Source organism: Anguilla rostrata, chromosome 6 (genome assembly GCF_018555375.3).
Source record: "Anguilla rostrata isolate EN2019 chromosome 6, ASM1855537v3, whole genome shotgun sequence".
Taxonomy (NCBI): Eukaryota; Metazoa; Chordata; class Actinopteri; order Anguilliformes; family Anguillidae; genus Anguilla; species Anguilla rostrata.
In genome coordinates, this window is record NC_057938.1 from 21,168,808 (window position 1) to 21,190,911 (window position 22,104).

At 39.6% G+C, this 22,104-nt stretch overlaps 1 protein-coding gene across 4 annotated transcripts in view; it reads right to left on the reverse strand.

The window, feature by feature from the left end:
- LOC135256808 (guanine nucleotide exchange factor DBS-like) overlaps positions 1-19,546 on the reverse strand; it is an 86,433-nt gene extending 66,887 nt beyond the window's left edge. The window contains exons 1-2 of one of the 4 annotated variants that reach the window (XM_064338966.1): positions 19,351-19,546; positions 3,941-4,024 (exon numbers count right to left, since the gene is read on the reverse strand). In XM_064338966.1, coding sequence (XP_064195036.1) covers positions 3,941-4,024; positions 19,351-19,429 — 163 coding nt within the window. In that variant the 5' untranslated portion in view covers positions 19,430-19,546. Of the gene's footprint in view, positions 1-3,940; positions 4,025-5,520; positions 5,609-7,158; positions 7,482-19,350 lie in introns of those variants that run through there. The other 3 variants (XM_064338969.1, XM_064338967.1, XM_064338968.1) reach the window with 3 other exon arrangements.
- Positions 19,547-22,104: the final 2,558 nt, after the last annotated feature.

A 22,104-nucleotide genomic window follows, 5' to 3' on the forward strand; every position in this document is an offset into this window, starting at 1 on the left:
CATATATACACCAAAACATAACACAACTTTCCTACTATGTGATTTTGGCTAGCTGTTGAATATTGAGCCAGGTGAACAAAGAACAACCCAAAAGGAAGGAATGTGGCCCTCTTGTAAAGAGAATAACACAATCTGATACAACAACATTCTGGCGGGTGGATTAAATCAAGTACACTGTCACTCAGCATATGGGGGAGCCACAGAAAGAAAATTCTGCCCTGGGAAGACAGTCCAGCTGAACACAGGGGAGCAATTCGTTGGCCTGACCCAGGAAAAATCAAGTCATAACCCACCAACACAAAAGCATCATCAGGCCAGCGGTGGTAAAGCCAGGTCCAGGAAAGTAAAAATCTACCCCAGTATTTTGTTACAATCACCTGGATTTGATAATTAGCACAACTCTTCAGAAGGGAGGTAGAACTAATTAGCGAAATCAGCAAATCAGAGTTCACAGGTGGAAGAAACACACGGCAGGACTTCAGCATCTGGCTCTGTCTTAATGGTCATTTTCACCCTGTTCGCCACTGTCTCAGCAGAAACATGCATATTGTCAGCCCTAAACTGTGAGGACAGCTACACTCATTGTTTATAGGTCTTGTGGCCACACAGGGGAGCCAGCATGTGCTAATGCCTACACAACAGAAAAGGTTGGTGTCACTGACTCACGGGCAGTGGGACTAAGGCCTCTTTGGGGACACATCAAGGTTTTCTGTAGACTGGCCTGATAGATGTCAGTCAACAAGGCGCAGATTTGAAGAAAGCTACACTGATTGATCAGATGGGATGATGATATAAACAACAACAATAATAATAATAATAATAATAATAATAATAATAATAATATTGCACCTTTCATCCAACAAGAGGCAGAAGTGCATCACAATAGGGGGAAAAACAGGGTATATTAAACAATAAAATAGAATAAATCACAACTGCAATAAAAGCACTATGAAATACAAGTCAGAATATTTCACATATTAAAAGACAAATTAAAGCAACTAGTAAAAGTAAAAACTAAAATAAGATACAGTCAATAAAAAGCCTTCCTAAAGAAGTGTGTTTTCAGAAAACAGTGCTACATTTGGCACCTCTTTGATCTGTCTGGGTAAGCTATTCCATAGTGTGGGGAGCACAGAAATAAAAAAGGTTTCTCTGCTTCTTTTGTAATTTACTTATGGAATGCATAGCAGACTATCACCAGAAGATCTGAGGTCACGTTTGGGATGGTACCCATTCAACAGGTCAGATATGCAATGTGGTGCTACGAAAGTCAGTGCCAATATTCTTCGGATCTTTTCTCAATAAGACACACACATGCATGTAGAGAGACATTTTTTTAGGTTTATAATTGACTTCAGTGTCCCTCAGGTAGGGGTGGTGGTGGAGTTCATGTAGTTTGTACTCTGCAGTTCAGAGTAAGGATGAGTAACAATGCGTTGATTTATAAAAACATTTTCCTATGTTCGAAACTTGACTTGACTTTGTTTACCTCCGCGTTATAAAAGCCTGCTATGGCTATGCAACATATAGTTCATTGTTTTTTAAACACAGCTTTAAAAAACAAATTACCGGTTGTTCAACTGCATTATTATAGATGTCATTGTAAAACTATGACTTTAATGCTTTAATATCTCAGCAATAGCACTGCCAGTGATTATAATGGTAAAAAGTAGGGACTTTTGGCATTTTGTACAGCTTTGGGTTCAAAGCCACACACTTATGGTTTTAGCCATGCCCACTACCAGTTATTTTTCAATGATTTTTTTGGTTGAACAAATACAGATACAGATACAAGTAGTGGCATCTCCCTCCACCCTAGTGTACAGATTAAATAAAGTCCTGTTCAGAGAAGCCATTTTAAAATAAGCTATGAACAAGCACTGAAGTATTTTAAAGGATATAGAAACTGACCACACTCTTGTTTCAGCCCTTATGGTAATTTAAAAACAGAAGTGGGTACAAGTGGGACTAACACGCAACAGACAGATATTTTGTGACTGGTTAATCATTCCTACAACAAAACTGTGCAAAGCAAGTGCTAAGTATTTGAATGTAGTTATTTAGTATTATTACAAACATACAAGAACACTCACACTTTAACTGCTAGGTATAATCATTATACAAGCTAGTAAGATACGTACTTCACAGATTAAGTTTAGAAGCATGGAAACCATCATCTTACGGCGAACAGTAATTGTTCAGAATTTTTTTTTTAATTGTTCAGCAGTAGCCCCATACTAAAGAAGTCCCATAACTGCAGTCATAACTACCCACAGAGACTCTCTGTACATATGACACATGAGATTCTCAATACCACAATCATTAAACTGTTAAACTTAACATCATTCAAAGACACATTTTCACACTAAAGTTTCTTCCCAGCTTGACATGCATTTGCAATATTTTAATATTAGTTTGACGTTTAGGCAATAACTGAAAAACCAAATCACGCAAGTAAACAATGCAAGAAAATAAACCTGTTCAGTAGTTCTAGCTCTATCTCTGCAACTCTTCCTGTTGATGAGCAGTACAGATTCCAAGCCCCAGGAATAAGCCAGGCTTTGCCCCTTAAGATGAACCTCACATTACGAGAGACCATCTTGTAGGCTGGAAATCACATTTTAAAACAGCTCCTCGCTGCAATGAAAGACTGTAAAAAAGCCTGAGGTCAAGATATTGATAAGTAACTGAAAACAGCAAATCTTTGCCAGCGAGATGTCCTGGAAGACTGAACAAAACCATGTGTTCCCTCAGTATCAAGGACATCATTCAGCCACATGGACAGACATTTTATGTCAGACAAAGGAAGCTACAGCAGCAGTGATCCAGCTGTATCCTCAGCATAGTCATAAGCAGTGAACCAGGCAGATTGAGTGAATACCAACAAAAAAGACTTGAAAATGTAAGACAATACTCGTGTTTGAGCAAACCCTTATTAAAACTTTCCTAATTAGTCTTCCATTGAATCCACATCTGTTGTATTTTATTATAAACATTATTTTGCGATGCAAATTGGGTTCTCTTTATTCAATTAAGTGGGATCTACAATTTAACTGTTTAAAACAAATTCTTTGATGTTATAGTAGTTTTCAATTTTACCCCGTGGGTGAGGAGATTGTCTGTACGGGGCTCACAGCACAGACAAAGGGAACTGAAATATGGCTCATTGTTAAGAGAAGAATGTACAGAAAATACAGAATAATAACTTGTGATGTGGCATACCAAACCATTGCAATGTACAGGAAAAAATTATCAGGGGGCACTAGAATATTTACGAAAATTAGTTGTCAAAATTGAGAAGTCTATCTCAATCTAACCACACTGTGCTCTGTCACTGAATTGTACCAATGGGCAGATGTGACATTTATCACATTGCCTTCACAGATACTTTTTGTTCATGTCTGACACTGCCCAACTGTTAATGCTGTCTAATTTTAACAAATGAATGAAGGGCTGCTTGTTTAAATCGGCAAATCAGCGCAAAGGACGAGCATGGTGCTTTAGGACTGAACAGATAATTAAGTCGAAAGTCTGGCTCCTTGAGGACAATTTTAAACATCTCTTTTTGAAAATACTCTTAAAGTATTCATTCAGCAAGGTTATCCGCAATTTCTGGAAGTCGGTGTTTATGGTGAAAAACAGAAATGATCAGAATACTACCCACATTAAACTATTAGCTACACTTAAATTGAAATTTGATCACACATTAGCCTACATTCCATCAAAATGTGCCTTACAGGTAAATGCATGTATTTTTCTTTCTTTTTAATGTGGCATGTTCAGCAATCACCAAAATTAGCCATACTGTGGTTGTGAGGTAAACATTGGAGCATTTAATAATGAGCAATAGGTTATAGACAAATGTTGATTGAATCCAGGTTAATACAGCGCGCAGTACTAAAACAAAGCTATGAAGACATCATTTAAAAGACCTGCTCACCAGTGAGTAGGGCAAACTGCCGGTGGAGCTGCTCGATGATGTTGATCGCCAAAAGGGGCCTGACCTCCTGTTGCATTATCTCATCTAAATGAAGAGAGAGTGAGAAACATAAGTGCGAGGCCCAGTCAGTCAAAGGATGCTCAGCAAATCAGCAGGTCGAAGCCCCCATGCGTCTCGCGCTGGGGCAGAGGAGGGTCCACTGAACTAATGCCTGTGAAAAGCAGGCTCCATCATAAATTCCAACACCCGGCATGGGGGAAGGAGGAAGGTTGCTATGAGACACACATTTTCCATGCGACCGTACAGCTCGACCGTGGCCTCGCCCCCCCGACGCCGCGGTTGTCCGGTCACCGGGGTGGAGGAGAGAGAGAAAGAGTTTGGCAGAGCCTGGCTTTCAGCAGTAAATGGAGAGTATGTTGAGTCTGTGGCCTTTCAGCGAGACTTCATTTTGGGCTAATCGCCGCCCAAACAAAACCCCTTTCATGGAGCCCGGTCTTTAAAATCAAGGGTCGCTCTACCAGGGCCCTTTATTCTTCCCATTATTCATTGCTGTAATGGATTATGTTGCCCCCGAATCAAGCTGTGTCTGTGTACAGGAGTTCCAGGCGGACAAAAACGCCTCTGTCACGTTTGGCATAAAGCAGAGTATTAACACAGGCTACATTTCATTAAGGAGACGCACAACAACCAAGCTAAATATGGCACATAAAGGCCAGCACACAGAAAGATTTAAAGGCTATAAAGCTTTAGCGTCAGAGGCTCACATGGAGAGAACACATGGGGCCTACAGACCCTTCTTTCTGCCCGTTCCGTCCATCAAAGCCAGACGCGAACCACGGCAATTCCCATAAACAACCACAGATGTCTGGAACTGTCAACTTTTACTGGGGCAAACATTCAGAATTTATTTATTTCTGTTATCCCACCTATATCCACCGCAGAAAGGAATGTTTCCCTGCAACAGTTCATTGCACTAATGCTCTTTGAATCTAGGGGGCTAAAGATGCCTCAGAAATAAATTTAAAAAACCATTAAGACTTGATGAATTGTACTGAATCCTAAATTCAATACAATTCAAAAAATAAAATCATAATCAATAAAAAAGCATAAATTATATTCCAAAAAAAAAATGATAGCAGTAAAACCACTACTTATACTCATATAATCATAAAAATAACAATACAGGGCAATCATTTAGTAAAAGTAGCACCTGTACCTTTAATTTACTGCACGTAAAAAAATTCTGTGAAATCAATTTGCGAATCTGTCTGACACCTGGACTTTCATAGGGCCACTGAAAGATGAGATGAGAGCCATTATGGAACAATGGAACGAGAGGTGATTTTGTGCCGTGCAAAAGTGTACATTCCAGTGCTGCAAATGCCTTAAGGAAACATCATGTTTGCAACACATGGTGAGTTGAGCGGGAGGACTACACACATTAGGACCAGACAAACACACAGGGGGTGCTTTGTTCCCAGCAGACCTCAAAAGATGGTCTCTCACCTCGTGCTCATTACGCGATATGTACCCTTATGCCCCTCTTTAATCTCGCGAACAAGACAGAAGGCGCCATTTACCTCTAAGAACAGCCTCTTTAGTAAGCTCTTTATTCTATCCTCTGTGCTGCTCCGACAGTGCAGTGCCCGAATAGAACTGGAATGTAAACAGAATTTTCTACTTCATTTTGATAAGATGGAGGCCTTCAGATAAAGAAACTCATTCAAGCATAAAACTGGTAAATCCCTGCCATTATTCTACACTGAGCATGTAATTCATTTGTGATGCAGATTTCAGTTTTACAGTGACTTGCATGTTTTCCATTTGAAGTATTCCTTGTTTAAACAGCTTGATCTTCACTGAAGCAGTGCCGGCGAAGAACCAGTGTCAGCGGCACAGTGCCTGAGATTTGAACTTGCAGCCCCCCTGGTTACAAGCACAGGGCTATAAATATTCCACACTGCCGGCCCTTGCAAACCCTAAATAATCTAGTCATGTGTTTGATCCTACATCTTACTGCTTTAACAAGCTCCCACTTGAATAAAAGTATACAAATCAAAATAAATTCCAAGAAATGCTGAAAAAAATGCTTGGTGACCGACTGGTCTATTTCTATTTTATGAACAAGAGATCAGGTGTTTCACTTCTGTGAGCTGAGTGCATCTGAACTAGGTCTTCCACATACCTCTCCTCTGTGATATCTGAATAATAGCCCTGTTAACAGGACACACATATCAGTAGATACAGCACACACATATGACTACATCTTAGGAGCAAACATATGCTTGCATAGCGTTCTCCATTTTTGTGCAAAGATTCCATTGGTTTTAACTTGGAAAATGCAATGATGTGAGAGCAAATAACCATATTCTGTGGCAAGCGTGTAGATGTGAGGTAAATTTGCTTTTTAATCACAAGGACATAACGTTGATTCATGCAGGACCTATTTATGATCCCGTGGTGTACAGGCTTACAGGTTTACCGACCTGGAATTAAACAAGCATATCATGTTAAGGAGGATTATGAGAATTTAAGGGCAATATGTAACAACAGGGTTTTTGTTTGGTGGCAGGATCACAATGTTGGCAAACTTTGCTCCATTTCCATGGTAAAACCTCTCACTGCCTACCACTGCACTCACAGCCTACATCCCCACTCTACAGATGCGTAGGAAAAGTCATAGAAGCACTTTAGAAGCACTGAAAACTTTTACCTGTACGTACACGTAACAAGAGAGAAGCACATGGTTAATTTTGATGCTTTTGCTTGAACATTAAAAACATGAGTTCATTGGTGCCTTGAACTGTAATTCCTCCCCCTAAAAGATTTCTATAAGAGAATGTCACTGGTTACTAACAAAAATGAGAATTGTAGTGTTCTATTTTATGAGTTTAATATGGTTATATTAGGCTGTGTCAGTATTAGAGTATTAGATTACTTATTAAAGAACTACAGAACACAGACATACAGATCAGTCCAGAGAACATGCTGACCTGAGCTATAAAAATGCAACTGGGCTTCAACACACTGCCGTTATTTTTTCTCTCTTTCTATAAAAAAAAATCATTCCCCTGTTCTTGCTAAACATGTCAAAACGTAGCTGCATTTGCCAGTAAACATACACACGCACGCACGCATTGAAAGACAGTCAGACAGACACAAACAAACACACACACACACACACACAAACACACACACATAAGAAAAGTCGCACTTACCAGTGACTGGTCTTTCATAAAGAAAGTAATTTTCCTATGAGAAGTATGAATGCCAGATATAGCCGATAGGATCTGAGTTTTCGTTTGTGACCATTTCCATTCCTCACTCCTCCTGGAGTTTTCGAACGCGCGCCAGCCCTGGCACAAGCAGTGCTTCTGCAGAAAGCACAATTTCTCACTTTTTCCAGCCTCCGAGCTCCTCCGACAGCAATCGTCTGCTCCCTGGCATAACTTCTCAAGGCTCAGCGCACATAAGACGCCAGATGAGCCAATCAGGGACCAGAGGGTAAGAAGGAGGAAATCCATTATTAGTCCCCCCTCCCGACGCTCCTTCACACCACTCCGTGCGTCCGTCTGAGACAAGAGGAAACGAGCGCGACCGCGGCGGCTGCACCGGGGAAAGCGTCTGCGCGGGGGGGGGGGGGGGGGTTGCAGCACTTGTGGAGCTGAGGGGGGGTTCGAGTGTACCGAAAACAGCTGACGGTTAGTAGCCTACCGAAAATGAAAACAGGCGAACCGCAGTTCATATATTAGCACATTATTTTATTTCAATTGAATGTAGTTCTCCAGTTTAAAAAGTAGGCTATAGACAGAGCATTTTCCCACAGAATATTTAATAGCCAAAGAACCAAGCACATTCTTTCCCTATTTTTAATTAAATTTTGTTTCCTATTTGATTCTAAACAATTTAGTTTGAAAGAATGTGTTTGATATGGCCATTTTATTTTACTAAATTTCCCAAAATGTGTTGTTTTAGCCCTAGATGCTGATTTCTTTACCGTGACTTGTTCTAACGGCTGCTTGAAAGAGAAAGTGCTGATATACGTTGGCTAAGTAGATATAGGCTATCGTTTTCTCATAAAATGTAGTCGATAAAATAGTAGCCTTGGCTAGCCTACTTTGAGACATGTTTTTTTTTTTTAAGGCTTGTTATTTCATTGTAAATAAACAGCACACTTGACAGTGATGTTCGATTATCCATTTATTATCCATATTTCCATACCCACTTTCCTCACCAGAGACTGCTCATTCGCTACAGCAGCTATTGTTGTGTCGTTCGCGAACAACTCGGGCAAGTGTACTGTACTGTTGTGTCGTTCGCGAACGATTCGGGCAAGTGTACTGTCGTTCGCGAACGATTCGGGGCGGGCGCAGGGCGTTCAGTGAACGAATCACTGAACTGCGAACGATAGTCAGTCAGTGAACTACCAGTTCACGTTCGCGAACGAATCGTTTCACGAAGTGATTCAGTACACTTCGTTCACCCAAAAGATTCGTTCTTTTGAACGAATCGTTCGCGAACGACACAACACTACTGGCATGCATGGGTAGCTGCTCCGTTAACAGCCTGGTCCCAGCTGTGTCAACGAATGTGTTCACTCAGTCGTGTTTAGCCCTGACTACAGCTGCCTGGGAACATAATGGTGTTTACAATCTGAAAGCACGTCCAAAAGCACCACAGGCAGCCACTGAGGCACTGTTTTTAAAAACTTCCCCCGTTCTTGTCTTACATTTATTAACAAAACAGTAATACCAGAGAAAAATGTTAGTTGATTTTAGGTAATTGTTAGCCTAAAGACCAAAATTCGAGAACGTCGACACCCACGGTGAAATTATACCATTAAATAGCACAAAGTAACAAGAATTGACCAGAATATGGAGCCAATTTTACTTGCCAGGTCTCTGTAAGATACACCCCATAATGTGTGTGTTTGCATTGTGGCAAGCTGTTCCATCTCTCAAAAGCTCATAATACAGCATGTGTAAAACTGGCCTTGCTGGTGTGGTTACTCCTGTCTTAGGGGCAAAAACAACTTCATCAAGCTCAATTAGATAACCAGATAATTTGATGACTTGACAGATCTATTGTGTTTTACAGCACGGGGATTAAATTTGTGTCATTGAATGACTAACACTCCAGTAAGTGTGCCAAGATGAGATTTAAAAAATTGCTAAATCATTTCTCTTTTCTTGGCTAAATTTGTTTAATTCCAAAACAAATCCCCCCCCCCCCCTCAAACTTTTATACTTGACCACGGAGGCTCATATGGTTTAGGACAGTCTTGTTTATCAATTTATCAACATTTAGCCCAGGATTTTAATATATGTCCATCTTGCCTTGAGACCTGTGCCATTACCGTGGATACATCCCTGAACCACGGTGGATCATCACATATCAGGTCGTGCAAATAGTCACAAATAGAAAAGGCAACTGGACAAAATCACCTTCCTCTCACAATTAGATTTTATTGATTTTGATAATGAAAAAATTCCAAGCCAATCTAAACACCTATGTTTCCACATTGTTCCTGTGCTTATGTACTGGAAAGAAAAAAAATGTTTCACCATTGTCTAAATACTACTATCTAAATAATGTCTGAAGTCATTATTTTCACATTTGTATACATAAGCTGTTTCCTCGGCACAAAAATGATTCTTCAGCTTCACGTGGAACCAAATATGGCTTGCACAGCCATCACAACAGTTAAAACAATAACAAAGCCAGCTCACACGCCCTTGAGACCGTAAAGCAAGAAACTCCCACACACAAGCCAACCAACATGCTGGCTGTTTTCAGAATGACCAACTTCCAAATTTTTACGAGCTTACACCGACCTACCATCTAGGAAGGTCAGACAGAGGCAATGCCTCTAGCAGATCTAAACACAATGCCTAAAACAGACACAAACACATTCCATTATTTCACGAAAGAGGTCCTTCTACAGCCAGCATTTCTCACATCTATTTCTAAGTTGTGTCTTACATTTAATTTGAAACTTGCCTAAAGTTTGGAAACCTATGAGCCTATTTACTGGCAAAGGTTCTGTGAATAAGGTCACTTTATTGGTTCATCCACAACAATGTTTTCTCCAGAGCTCCGTAGGGAAAAGGCAAGAATGTGGAAAACATGACAGGATGTCTCAGACAGAATTAGTTGTCTGCAGATAAGTAGAAATCTTAAACATCACATTCTTTGGTAGCCGGGAAGAATTCCCTTTGTTCCCATAAAGCATCAGAGACTAATGACAGAGATCGACAACTTAATTCACCCGGAAAAGTACAGGGTGCAACAAGAGGCGGTGTCACATCGTGCTAAAGTAGAGCGTGGGGCAAAAACAGAGGGAATGGGAGAGGCAAAAGAGAAAGAGGAGGGGGATCCGAGGGTGAGGAAAGCTATGCTTGCTCAAGCTGTGCTGTTTTTGTTCAGCTGCTCCGTCCAGGTGGGTTTGATTACAGCCGGCTGTTTACCAGCGAGTGTTCCAGGGCAAAGCCAGCATTCTTTTGAAGCCTTTGGCTTCCAGACACGCGACCACAGTTCTACAGACCGGATATCTATGCCAGCACCTTGCTTGTTAACGGAACCACAATGTGAATATGTTCTTATCGCCAGAATGTGATCCAACGTTTCAGCTAATCATTTTATCCTTTTCGATTCGTATACACCACAACACTGCCACACTGCACAGTGGCCATTATGTCATTATCCTTCAAACACTGAGGTTGAAGGGTTGAGTCTAACGAGAGCTGGATACATAAACATTTAACGTAATACTTCAATCTCATGCCTAATTGCCCACACTGAGATTCCTAGAACGTGACATGCCTATTGCAATGATTAGAACAGGATGTCTCAGGCAGATTGAAATTAAACATGGTTATGTGTTGTAATAGCTGAGACTGAGGAGTGTTCAATGGAATATTACATTACATACTCACAAATGACCAACACCAATCAAACAACAGCTCAGAATGTAATAGTTTCCAATGTACCAAAACTATGAATACAGGAAAGAAAGAACAGCTTTCTGTATCATATTTTTGTGCTATAAAGACCTGTCAGAATCTCTCTCTCTCTCTCTCTCTCACACACACACACACACACACACACAAAAGTTTACATTTAGGATATTGAGTGAACTACATATGATGTCAAAGAAAATCTGACCCACTCAAATTTGCATCTTTTCACACTAGTGACCCTTTCACTGAATACCAGGTCAGCTTTATCCAGCTTTGACTAAAGCATAATCCATGAAACTCAATTTGCTTGGATATGTTCAACAAAAATATTCAGACATCCAGACACCCAGAATCGTTTGTTTTAACAATCACAAAAGGGCCAGGATAATCAGAATTCACAAGAGATAAACATTAACATTGTTCCTAGTACTTGATGCATTGCTATGCGCTATTAATTTATAGTAAGTCTCCATGAAAAAAGAAGTCTCAAAGACTACTGAAAATCACACATATATTTCTGTTCCAAAAAATGCGTGTTCTCATAATTCTGTCAGATTGCTAACATATCCTAAAACATTTAACAGCAGAACAATGTACAAAGTGTCAGGTGGACCCATTGGCAATGCTGCTGGAACATAAACATCTCGTTTGGAGATGTTTATTAAAGCAAAGTAAAAATGTTACAAATAATACATTATCTTTACATTTTAATAAAAATATAGGTACATGCCAGACTTATCAGATTGAACGCGGTACGATGATAGACTGGAAGCAAGTCTCTTGTTAGTACCATCTGTCTCTATCTAGTTACGGTGTAACATTCCTTTCAAAGTGCTCTATGACGAATGTCCTCGGTTTCAATGACCTCTTCAAACAACAGCTCAAATCCAGTGTTAAGAAACCAGTATCAACTTCTAACCTTTAAACAAGGACCTGTGATATCATGTTTTTCTAATATTGTGACAATGTAATTATGTGATAGCAGTAGCAAACAAAAACAACTTTACAGTAGATTAGACAAGGAAGCTGTACATTCTCTGTGCCTTAATTTTCTGTATCATCAACTTCAGAGGATGTGTGTGGGAAAAATTCACTATCCGTAGAGTTTTCAGTTAAACTTTAGATTTAAAAAAGCAACCCCGTCTTGTGTTTAACTAAAAATCATACCAAGCAATATATGCCAGTACTCAGTGATCCTTTAAGAAATATGTATTTCATAAATGAGCATGCTCCTGTAGATACAATTGCCTTGACATATAAAATCACTGACCTGAAATGAAATGGCATTCTTGTGGCCAGACTGCAGGGCCAACAAAAACGAACACTCGGTTATGCTACTTCAACTTTCAGTATGAAAGGGTAGGAAATGACTCAGTCAATAACAAACCACAATGCAGCATGAGATGACCTTCTTCCAGGTAGTGGTGGACTCTGATAAAAGCCATGATAAAGTGGAAGTAGACCATGGGGAATGAAACCTTGTGATTAAGGTGGACACATAAGGGTGTAACATACTGTTCTGCTGCTACGTAAAAACGCAGCATCAAATATGTTGCCAATGATGTCACCCACAGACACTTTGTGATACTATGAGGCTTAACTATCCCATGTGGTGGTGTGAGAACTTGAGTGAAGTGTGCTTCAGGGAATTGATACAGCCTGAATGTTTTAAGCTTGGCTAATGAGGCTTGCATATGCAGGGAAGGTTCTATACTTCTATACTGAACGAGTCACATACTATACCATTGCAAAAGAGCACACTAAGATTGCACCCCCCAACCACCACACAGACCCAAAATAGTTTTGCTTTACTCAAAAAAGAGAACTAGTATTAAACCGAGTTGCAGTATTAGCATACCACTGTAGGCAGTGAGTTTGGCTGTCCTTGATTTTGTTTTGCATTCCTCTGGCTGCATGTGTGTGCCTCTCATTAAAATTTTCCTTGCTGGCTGAACTAATACCATTAAGTAAACATATTCATTTTCCTGGTATTTTTTGTTTAAATGCCTTTAAATGTAATAATATCTTTAAATTGAGTTGGGGGGTAGGGCAGGTACCAACCCTTTTTTTTGGTCGACAGTAATAAATTGTCTCGACGTCTGCTTAAAATAACAAAAGGAGACCTTCTATTGGTTAGCAATCTCTGTGATTGTGTAATAGGGGAAGTGGAGACACAACAGTAGCTTCTTGATGCATTGTGTTCAGAGACTTCAGTCTGAGGATCAATCCATCCCTGTAGGAGAATTTTGAAAACCAAGCTTGAACGTTCACTTCATTGAAAGCTAAAACCTAAAGCTTTACTTTCTGACATAACCCATTACACATTTATACTATGAAACACTAGAATGTGCTAGCTTCCAACAAAATGGAAAATACATGTAATAGGGTGTTAAAATCTGCCAACATTTTAGCTCACTGGATCACTGTAATTAAAGTTAATAGTCCCCACACACATTGATTTTCTAACATCTAAGGTCCAAGTTTCTCTAACTCCTCAAATTATTTTCTAAAATTCATTCATTCATTTTGTGAAATACACAAAGCAATTAATAACCTAGAATTTTTTTTGCAGCCCGAAAGTATTACAAATTATCAGGGGGTTATCTAATTCTTCTTTTTGATTCTGTAGCTGAGGTACTTGAGTGTGTGGTTAGGCTACTTCATATAAGGGCCAGGAAGCAAAGAAGGAGAGGAACGAAGAGTATGAGGAGAAAAAGAATCACAAAGTTTTAAACGTTCAACGAGGCCTTGCACAGACAAGTGTGGTACACTGCAGGTGCAATGCTGGGATATTAATTAAATTCCATGACTGGTTGCAAAAGAAAGGCAAAAAATTCAAAAGGAAAACATTTCATTTGTTTTCCTGTTGCAGTAATTCAGTGAAATGCTTGGTGAAAGAAACAAAGAAGGCTGCAATGACTACGCCAGTGCCTCTCTTTTGAAGCAAATGGTAAATGGACTGCATTTATATAGCGCTTTACAATTGATGCCTCTCATTCATAGTTAGGGGTTCGGTGTCTTGCTCAGGGACACTTTGACACACCCAGGGCGGGGATCGAACCGGCAAGACAACTGCCAGACAACCGCTCTTACCTCATGAGCTATGTCGCCCCCGCAGACCCCTCTGGTTGTCTTTACCTCATGGGGCTACTCAGAGCATATGAACAAAGGGCCATAGCTCCATGCTACATGGACACACTTCTCATGGCTGCATCTAAAAGCAGGACAGCTGAATTACAGACAGCCACTGTTATTTGCAGCTATTTTCCTCTTCTGTCTGGATGTCAGTTTGTGCTTAAAGGAATTATGAGTGAAAGTAGTCACTCATTCATTCACTCATTTTTACTTGCACTCTCACAACAGTCTTTTTTAAACACTGAAATCAATAGAGTGAGGAAATCAAGAAAAAGTATCAGCCACTCACACCTTAGCTTGCAATAACCAGCCATGCTCTGCATACTGTAAGGTTCTTGGGCACCCCCAAGATGAAGAGCATGCAAATGGACTTGAGGACAGCAGGAACTGGGTTGGATGTGAGAACCCACGTAGGGCTCTTTCTGTGAGAAAGGCAAGGATTTTCATCTTTTCTTGGAAGACGCCCACACCTGTGGTGACTGGGGCTCTAAGGCAAGAGTAAAAAGTATGCTATAGACTGGGTTGACTGAATTCAGATCCTCAAAGGCACCGGTTTCTTAAATATTTATCAATGGATTCTGGTGGGGGAAAAAAAACTACTGTTCCATTGTGCTACTGCCTAAATATAGACTCTGGCCAACATCCAAAAGCACTTCAGGAAAGACACAATGTTTTCCTTTGGAAATAATGAGTAAGTCCCAGTGCAGTAGTGCAAATATTGAAGGAATTAGCAAATACACTTAATGCTTTACCAAAAGACTGCATGCGCCTTAGCAGATACAGATATCTAGTGACTGGATATCAGCTTCAGGACCAGGGGCAAGGACACAGGGTGAATGCAGCTGAGGAACAGCTGTGTTGGATTTAACTGAAATACAACACAATACCTCAGAGCCTCGGACTGAATCGAACATGACAGCCAACTGTGGCCAGTAGCTCCAAAGTGCAATGCACTCAGCAACAGCCAATTGTGTCATCCAGGGAATCGGAGGGGTCATTTCGAAAGGGCTCTGCATGCACTGCTATCTAGTGCCCCCTCCTGGTCAATTGGGCACCCGTGGATTGCAGTTAAAGTTGCATATGAAAGGCTTTCCTCCAACTCTGCTCAATGTGAGTTTAGCTGTAGTCTGTAATGAGAAACGTAGCAGCTGGAAATTCTACATGTTTCTGAGGAGTACTGTGGATGTGTACACTCTCCTGAATCAGCAGTAGGCCCGTGCATGTACACGGCAGCAGCAGCAGACAATTGGCCATTCCAACTGGGTGGGAATTGGATATGCTCCGTCATGCATTGGACAGCAAAAATATATATTTTTTAATGTTTTTTCTTTTTTTTTTTAAAGGTAAAAAAATTTAAAATGCAACAACACATTTTCACATTGAAATTATAATTCCACAACAGAGGCAAAGATATGTTTATCACTGGCACTGAAATGTATGTGAAATATATGCAGATCATATTACAGCTAACTACGAGAATTATAATAGATAATATTACATTACATTATATTATATTATATTACTCTGTACAACATGTGATAAATATCCCAATTCCTTAAAACTCAAATAAATAAATAAATAAATAAATACTGCATATGAGGGGTCTGTAGATTGATTTAAGATTTCTTCAGGAATGTTTGTCAGCTGTCAACAAAATGCAAAAAGAAACAGCTGCCTTACATTGTCTTTCATTTATGTGCTTAAGTTCAGCAGGATAAAAATACATATGAAATAAAAGTGTTTAAAAATGTTTAAGATCAAAATTAAGGTAGCTTTTATTTCATTCTGGCAGTTAGCTGAATTATGATGCTAACTATAGCATGTATAACACAGTTCACTGCAATTATGATTAGTTTGTTTGCAAAATTAGCCTATAGCTTGCTTAAGAATATCTATATCTGTGAAGCAGTTGTTCTTGACATGAAACCAACCTGCCATTTTTACTGCAATTTACTGCACCGAATCATAATTTCCATCCAGAATCTACATCCCGCAGCATTAGCAATGAAACAAACAGGTGATGAAACAGTTTCTAAAACTGTAAAATTAAACTTGATTGTCTGATTTTAAACAAAGGGGGAAAAACAGTGCCTGAAAGCTACTGTGAATGTTCTCCGATAGTCAGCCAAGCCTCACGTAACATCTGCTTAAAGTACAGTCCAGCCATAGGCCTTCAAGGACTAGGCCACATACTGCATCGATTAGCCTTACAAGCGACATATTTTCCAGCTGCTCTGAGTTTGAGATTCTTTGTCTGCTCCATGTCTGCAACCATCCCTGACCAAGCCAGCCAGGCTGCGTAGTTTTCCTATGTTTTCCACGTTACTAAGAAGCCTGACTATGCTAATCCTCTTAGCGCAATTAGAGGTTGATGTGTTTAAATACCGCTAAAGCTACCATAACAAAATACAGTGTTGAACGATAACTGGAAATTAAAATAAGACATTTGCTCTGTTTTAGTATATATTCACAGATGCAGTTCTTTACAGGATGCTACATATCACACCATTTTAAACAATGATGACAGTTTGAGATCGCTATACCTGAATTATGAACATGCTTTAGTATTTATATAGCCTATTAGATTTTGTGTTTTAATTACTGTAGTCTAAGGCATTAAGTAATAAATCAAAATTATTACCAATGATCAAATAGTTAGGATACTTCTGAATGAGGTTTAGGTGTAAATATTCTGACCTACATCTCTTCTCTTTTGCCCTATTGAGTTTCAACTGGCGATGAAATAATTACCATGCATATCATCTTAAATTGTACATTGCATATTACTTGCATTCTGATGGCAAGATGTCATTAATGGGTGCTGAAACATTGAGAAGTACGGTGGGAGATCAAAAATTTAAAGGTATGGTAGGAGCTAAAACTGCAGTTAGCCTAGTTGTGTGCAACAGGCCATGAGTCAGGTTTGTCATGAATTTCATCTCCAGGTGACAGTGGAGTTTCTACTCTAAGTATTTTGCTTCACAGTAATGTGTTGGTTCTAAATTACATAAATTTCTTTAGATAGCCATGTTCAAGGTGACCTACATTATGTACATTGTACACATTATTCAATAATTCAGATATTTAAAGGGGAAAAATCAGGTGGGCACCAAGCCTACAACAGCAGTACAATAATACCCACCCATGACTCAACCTTACAACTTACTGGTTACAAGCCAGACACCTGACTTACTTCAGAGCCATACCACCACTAAACATCTATCTTATTAAGTATGCCTCTACTATACCATGTGCGAAGATTTTTGAAATTACTCTGTGTTATTTCCCATAGTACATAATGCAGACCACTACTTATGACACACAAACAGATTTACACTTTGGGGTATGTTTCTAGGTCAGATTCAAAAGAATGGTTTTATTGAGCCAAAGTAGCACATGACACAGACCACTGCTTACTGAGAAAAATAAGAAGGAATGAATTCAAAGTAGCTGAATGGAATGTGAGAAAGAGGACCGGTCCTGCGACAGGCTAGTGTGAGCGGCCATGCCCAAGTGAAGTTATGTGAAGTTCTCAATTAACTATGAATGCAAAACAGTGTTACACAGGCAGCACAGTGAGCTACTGTTGCTAACAAACGCAGCTGGGGGTAAGTTTGTGCCGCCAATTTCCAGGACAACTGACATCACCAGGGTTTGGATTGTGTTTTGGCACAGCCACCTTTTCCCTTACAGCCACTCCAAATCCAACATATTGGACAGAGTTTAAAAATTGGATGGTACATGTATGCAAAGGATATAATCCATAAACTCAGTGGGTCGTCAAATTTACTTTGACACCCACGTTATCTGTAATCTGACATTTTGTCCCATAGAAACTAAATGTCAAATAAATTATTAAATTGGCCTTTTCATTTATAAATCATGAACACACAGGTACAATCATTTACATTTTAATCTGTCTAAACTTGATGTATTTTATTTCCAATGAACTATTTCTAAAATACAAAATGGCTACAAGGATACCATACAACACTACGTATAATCATATGGTGGTAAATGGTTTTTATGTACATGTATATGTGTTTTATCCCTGAGACTAGATCTTCTACAATAACTGTGCCATGTTCCACCATTGCTAATATCTGCCTGACATTCAACACGCAATCACGCAAAATTGAACCTCAGTTTGACACCCCACAGTCCTTGACTATAATCACCAGCAAAATAAGAAACACCTGTTAAGTTCAAACACACCTTTTCATGTCATCTGCTACACTTTTTACCAGGACAAACTGAGGTTTCTCATATATGTTTTCAATATGATGTGTACATTAGCGATATCTGTGTTTGAAGCATGGCAAAACCAAGCAAAAAGAGGCAATGCAAATAACAGACATTTCACCTGAAAAGGCCTGTGTGAAACACTGTATGCCTGTGTTCGTTGTGTTCTTGTTTTTCCATCTAATATCAACATCTAACTGTAACTCACTGTGACGACTAACAATACGCCAATGTTTTACAGTAATTCAAGATTAAAGAACATTTTGGATAAGTACATACACAAACAAAAACATACATAAAAACACAGAATACATATTCACAAACAAACAAAATATCTTTGAACTTGCACTGCTATGTATAAAGGTTCCTTGACAGGATACAGGCAGACATTATTTCTGATGCTATGCCTACTGGATTTACTTTTACTGAGCAGCACTTAGTGCTACATGTGTATAGCTTATGTTCACCATACAAAATTATCAAAATAATACAGCAATTCACAACCTACAAGCTTCAAGATTAGCTAAAACGAAACTAAGTAAACAAATAATTCTGCATGGATTCCTAACATGATATAGTCTAAATACTGTCCAACTGAAGCCGTAGTGTTGACATTATTTTAGATAGAGTAGGCTGCTTTAAATTGTCTGGTTATCCTTGCTATCATTATTACAGAAATTTAATAATTACTTAAATGTGGTTAACTCCAAACTATAAGTAGGCCAATATCATCAGTCTTTACACATAATTACCGGATTATACTTTTTCAAGTGTTTGCGCTCTTCACATCTTCACAAAATTCCAAAAAATAAACTCGTAGCACATAGTCTATTCAGTAAAACTACCTGCCAATAATCTACGTATCTGAGGTCGTGTTGTTATTGCTATTGACATTCAGGTCAGAGTGGAAAGACGTGCAGATAAAACAAACGTACTGCACTGAAAAACTCCAGACAAAGCTAACAGTAGGCTACAGAAGGGGCAGCACTGCCGTTTTTACCTTCCCAAACGCAACGGTAGCCTATTCCTTAACGTTCACATACTCACTGCGAGCAGCAAGAGTAGCCTACTCACCAACGAGGGTGATGACACAGTCCCCAAGCTTTTGAACCTCGTGCTGGGACATACAGACTGAACTGCGGGTGTGCGGCATCCACTCACCACCGACGGAGCTCCCGTGTGCACAAAACAAGCGCAACACTTGTGACCCAGCAGCTCAACCCATTTTACAACCAGAAAGGTTATTTGTCGTTCTCAGGTAATCCTCTTATACGAAAAAATGCGTATAAGTTTACATGTAGTCGCATGATCGAGTAGTTTCCTTTCTTTGATACCGGCTCTGAGCTTAATTGTCATTATTTCGACTGACTCGAGCAAAAGGAATAAAGCCTACACTGGAGGGCACCTGCCATGGGTAGGCTACACGATAGTGGATTCTTCAATTAAAAGCCGGAGCTGTGGATTCCGTGGAATTGGACCGGACTGTGTCGTAATTGCCCCAGAATTTATATTTCTATTTCCCATCCTATTTCATATTACATGAAATAATTTAGGAAACATTTGGTAACATTACTTTGGAATACTGCTTGTTTAATTTGTGTGAGCTAAAATAGACAATATTGTTTGTTGTAACGTGGCCTCATTTTGGTATCAGTGCTTTAAATGACAGGCCTATATTTAGCAGAAATTCTGTGTGTTTACATGAGGTCAGTAGGTACAGAAGTTAATGTTCTTAAGGGCTGGGAATCTGTGGTCAGTGTGTTTATTTCTGTAGGAAACCCTGAAAAAAGACTCTTGGTACTGAATAGGTATGGGGCATGCTCCGCCAAGCCATAATTTGGCAGGTAGCATACCTGCCAACCATAATTAGATAATTGGAATGACATTCCTGCCATCCCAATTATCTAATTACGCTTGTTTACACATTTATATATGTAAGCTATGCTTTGTGTGCTCATTAGCACTCTGACCCTGATGAAGACCAGCTCTTGGTCAATACACGTTGGTCACCATTTTGAATTTTGTAGCCACTTTAATAAAGGCTTTTTACTATTTTTCTACCTGCAGAGTGCCTTGGTTTCGTTTTGGCATCCATGCTTATACTGCCTCATATTTTTTACTTTGCGTGCGATGGGTATCTCAAGTAGTTTTTAGGTATCATTTCTAAAAATGTTACAGTGGTCATAATAACATTACTAGGGGGCGGTAATGTTCTAATTGTGTGACATCACACTGCACAATCAAATGAGTTTTATAATAGTACTGTACTGTTTGAAAAATCAGGCTGCTCACCAAATTCATTAGTATCACATCAATCTGTGTATTTGCCCCCTCCAGGCTGCTGAAACACGGATTTTAAATAATCTGATCTCCAAACAAGAGTAGGATATAGCTGTCAGCATTTGCTTTAACTGTATGTTAGTAATGCGTTTTGTAACACTCCTAAACTATGAGTAAGTCATTTGTCAGATTGAAATTGGGTTGACTGTTAAGAGCCTATGTAAAGTGAACCCGGCTTGTTCCCATGATATGTAACTGCTCTGTCACCGGTGGTCACCTAATGAAATAGTAGCAGCGGAAATATAGCCCTGTTATTCCCTTATTGCACTATTCATAAGCTGGGGCCTATTCCCAGAGTTTGATATTGGGCCTTGGTTTGTAGGCCACTGCTCTGCATGTAACTGGAACCTTCATAGAGAAGCAATACAAAGTACACTTGGTATATGCTTACTTTTCCACATTTATGAGGCTGACCCCAATGTAAGCCAGTCTAGTCTGTTGACAAGGGGCCTCTTTTCTGCACAGTCAAATATTACAGCTCACAGTGTTTCAGAGGAAGATTAATTTAGCAATGATAGAGGGAACACTGGGGCAAATGCAAAGTGGAAGATAAACTTTGTTCACACTGTATTTTATAACTCAGTTCTATTTTGTATATCTAATGTTCAAAATGATAACTGCATGCAGGGTGGGATAGTTTGGTCTCAAATTAGCTCAGCACTGAGTTTGTCATTCAGTTCTCTTGAGGAAAAAAAGAGCTGTTTTTTTCTGAAATGTTTGATTTACAGACGTTTCTCACAAGTGTACTGACAGTGCAGAAGTGGCTGCTGTTTTGATGATACTATAAATTCGAACACTAATACTTCAACAGCTGCAGGTTTTTTTAACCTTATTTTAACGGAGGCTCCATGACTACGAGAAATCCATGATTCAACCTTTTAGTTAACATTGGAGGGCCAAATGATATTTAATGAACAAGACCACCACACACTGCAATCCATTTTTTATGGCTAGGAGTCAAAGTGAATGCAGATTTTTGCAGTGAGCAACTATGGCCCTGTTTACACTTGGTTTTAAAATGCGTTTCGGTGATCCGAACACAAGTGGACACCCGAGACACATCGCCGTTCACACCCGTGTCTATCATGCGTCTCCACGGTGTCCAGTTGACCACTTGTGTTCAGATTTCGTTAGTCTACATCACTTCCGCTAGAAGGTCAAAAGTCTGTCGCCAGACAAGCGCCAGATTTGTTTCGCACGGGCTAGCTAAGAGAACAAAAATGTTTCAAGAACTAATATACATGTACGGGCTATTCCAACTGTTGAGATTGGCAGGACAAAGTCATTTGCACTTGCAAAAGAGCGCAGGACAAGACGAAAATTGCATTGATGACGTATTTCCGTTACGTCCTTGTCGGAGACGCATCAGGACGCATTAGCGTTTACACTACAAAAGATGTGACACAGACCACCTCGGCAAGTGGTTTGAGTGATCAGATCACAATGCATCTCGGTGGTCGTTTACACTTGTATTTAGCGCTGTCCACT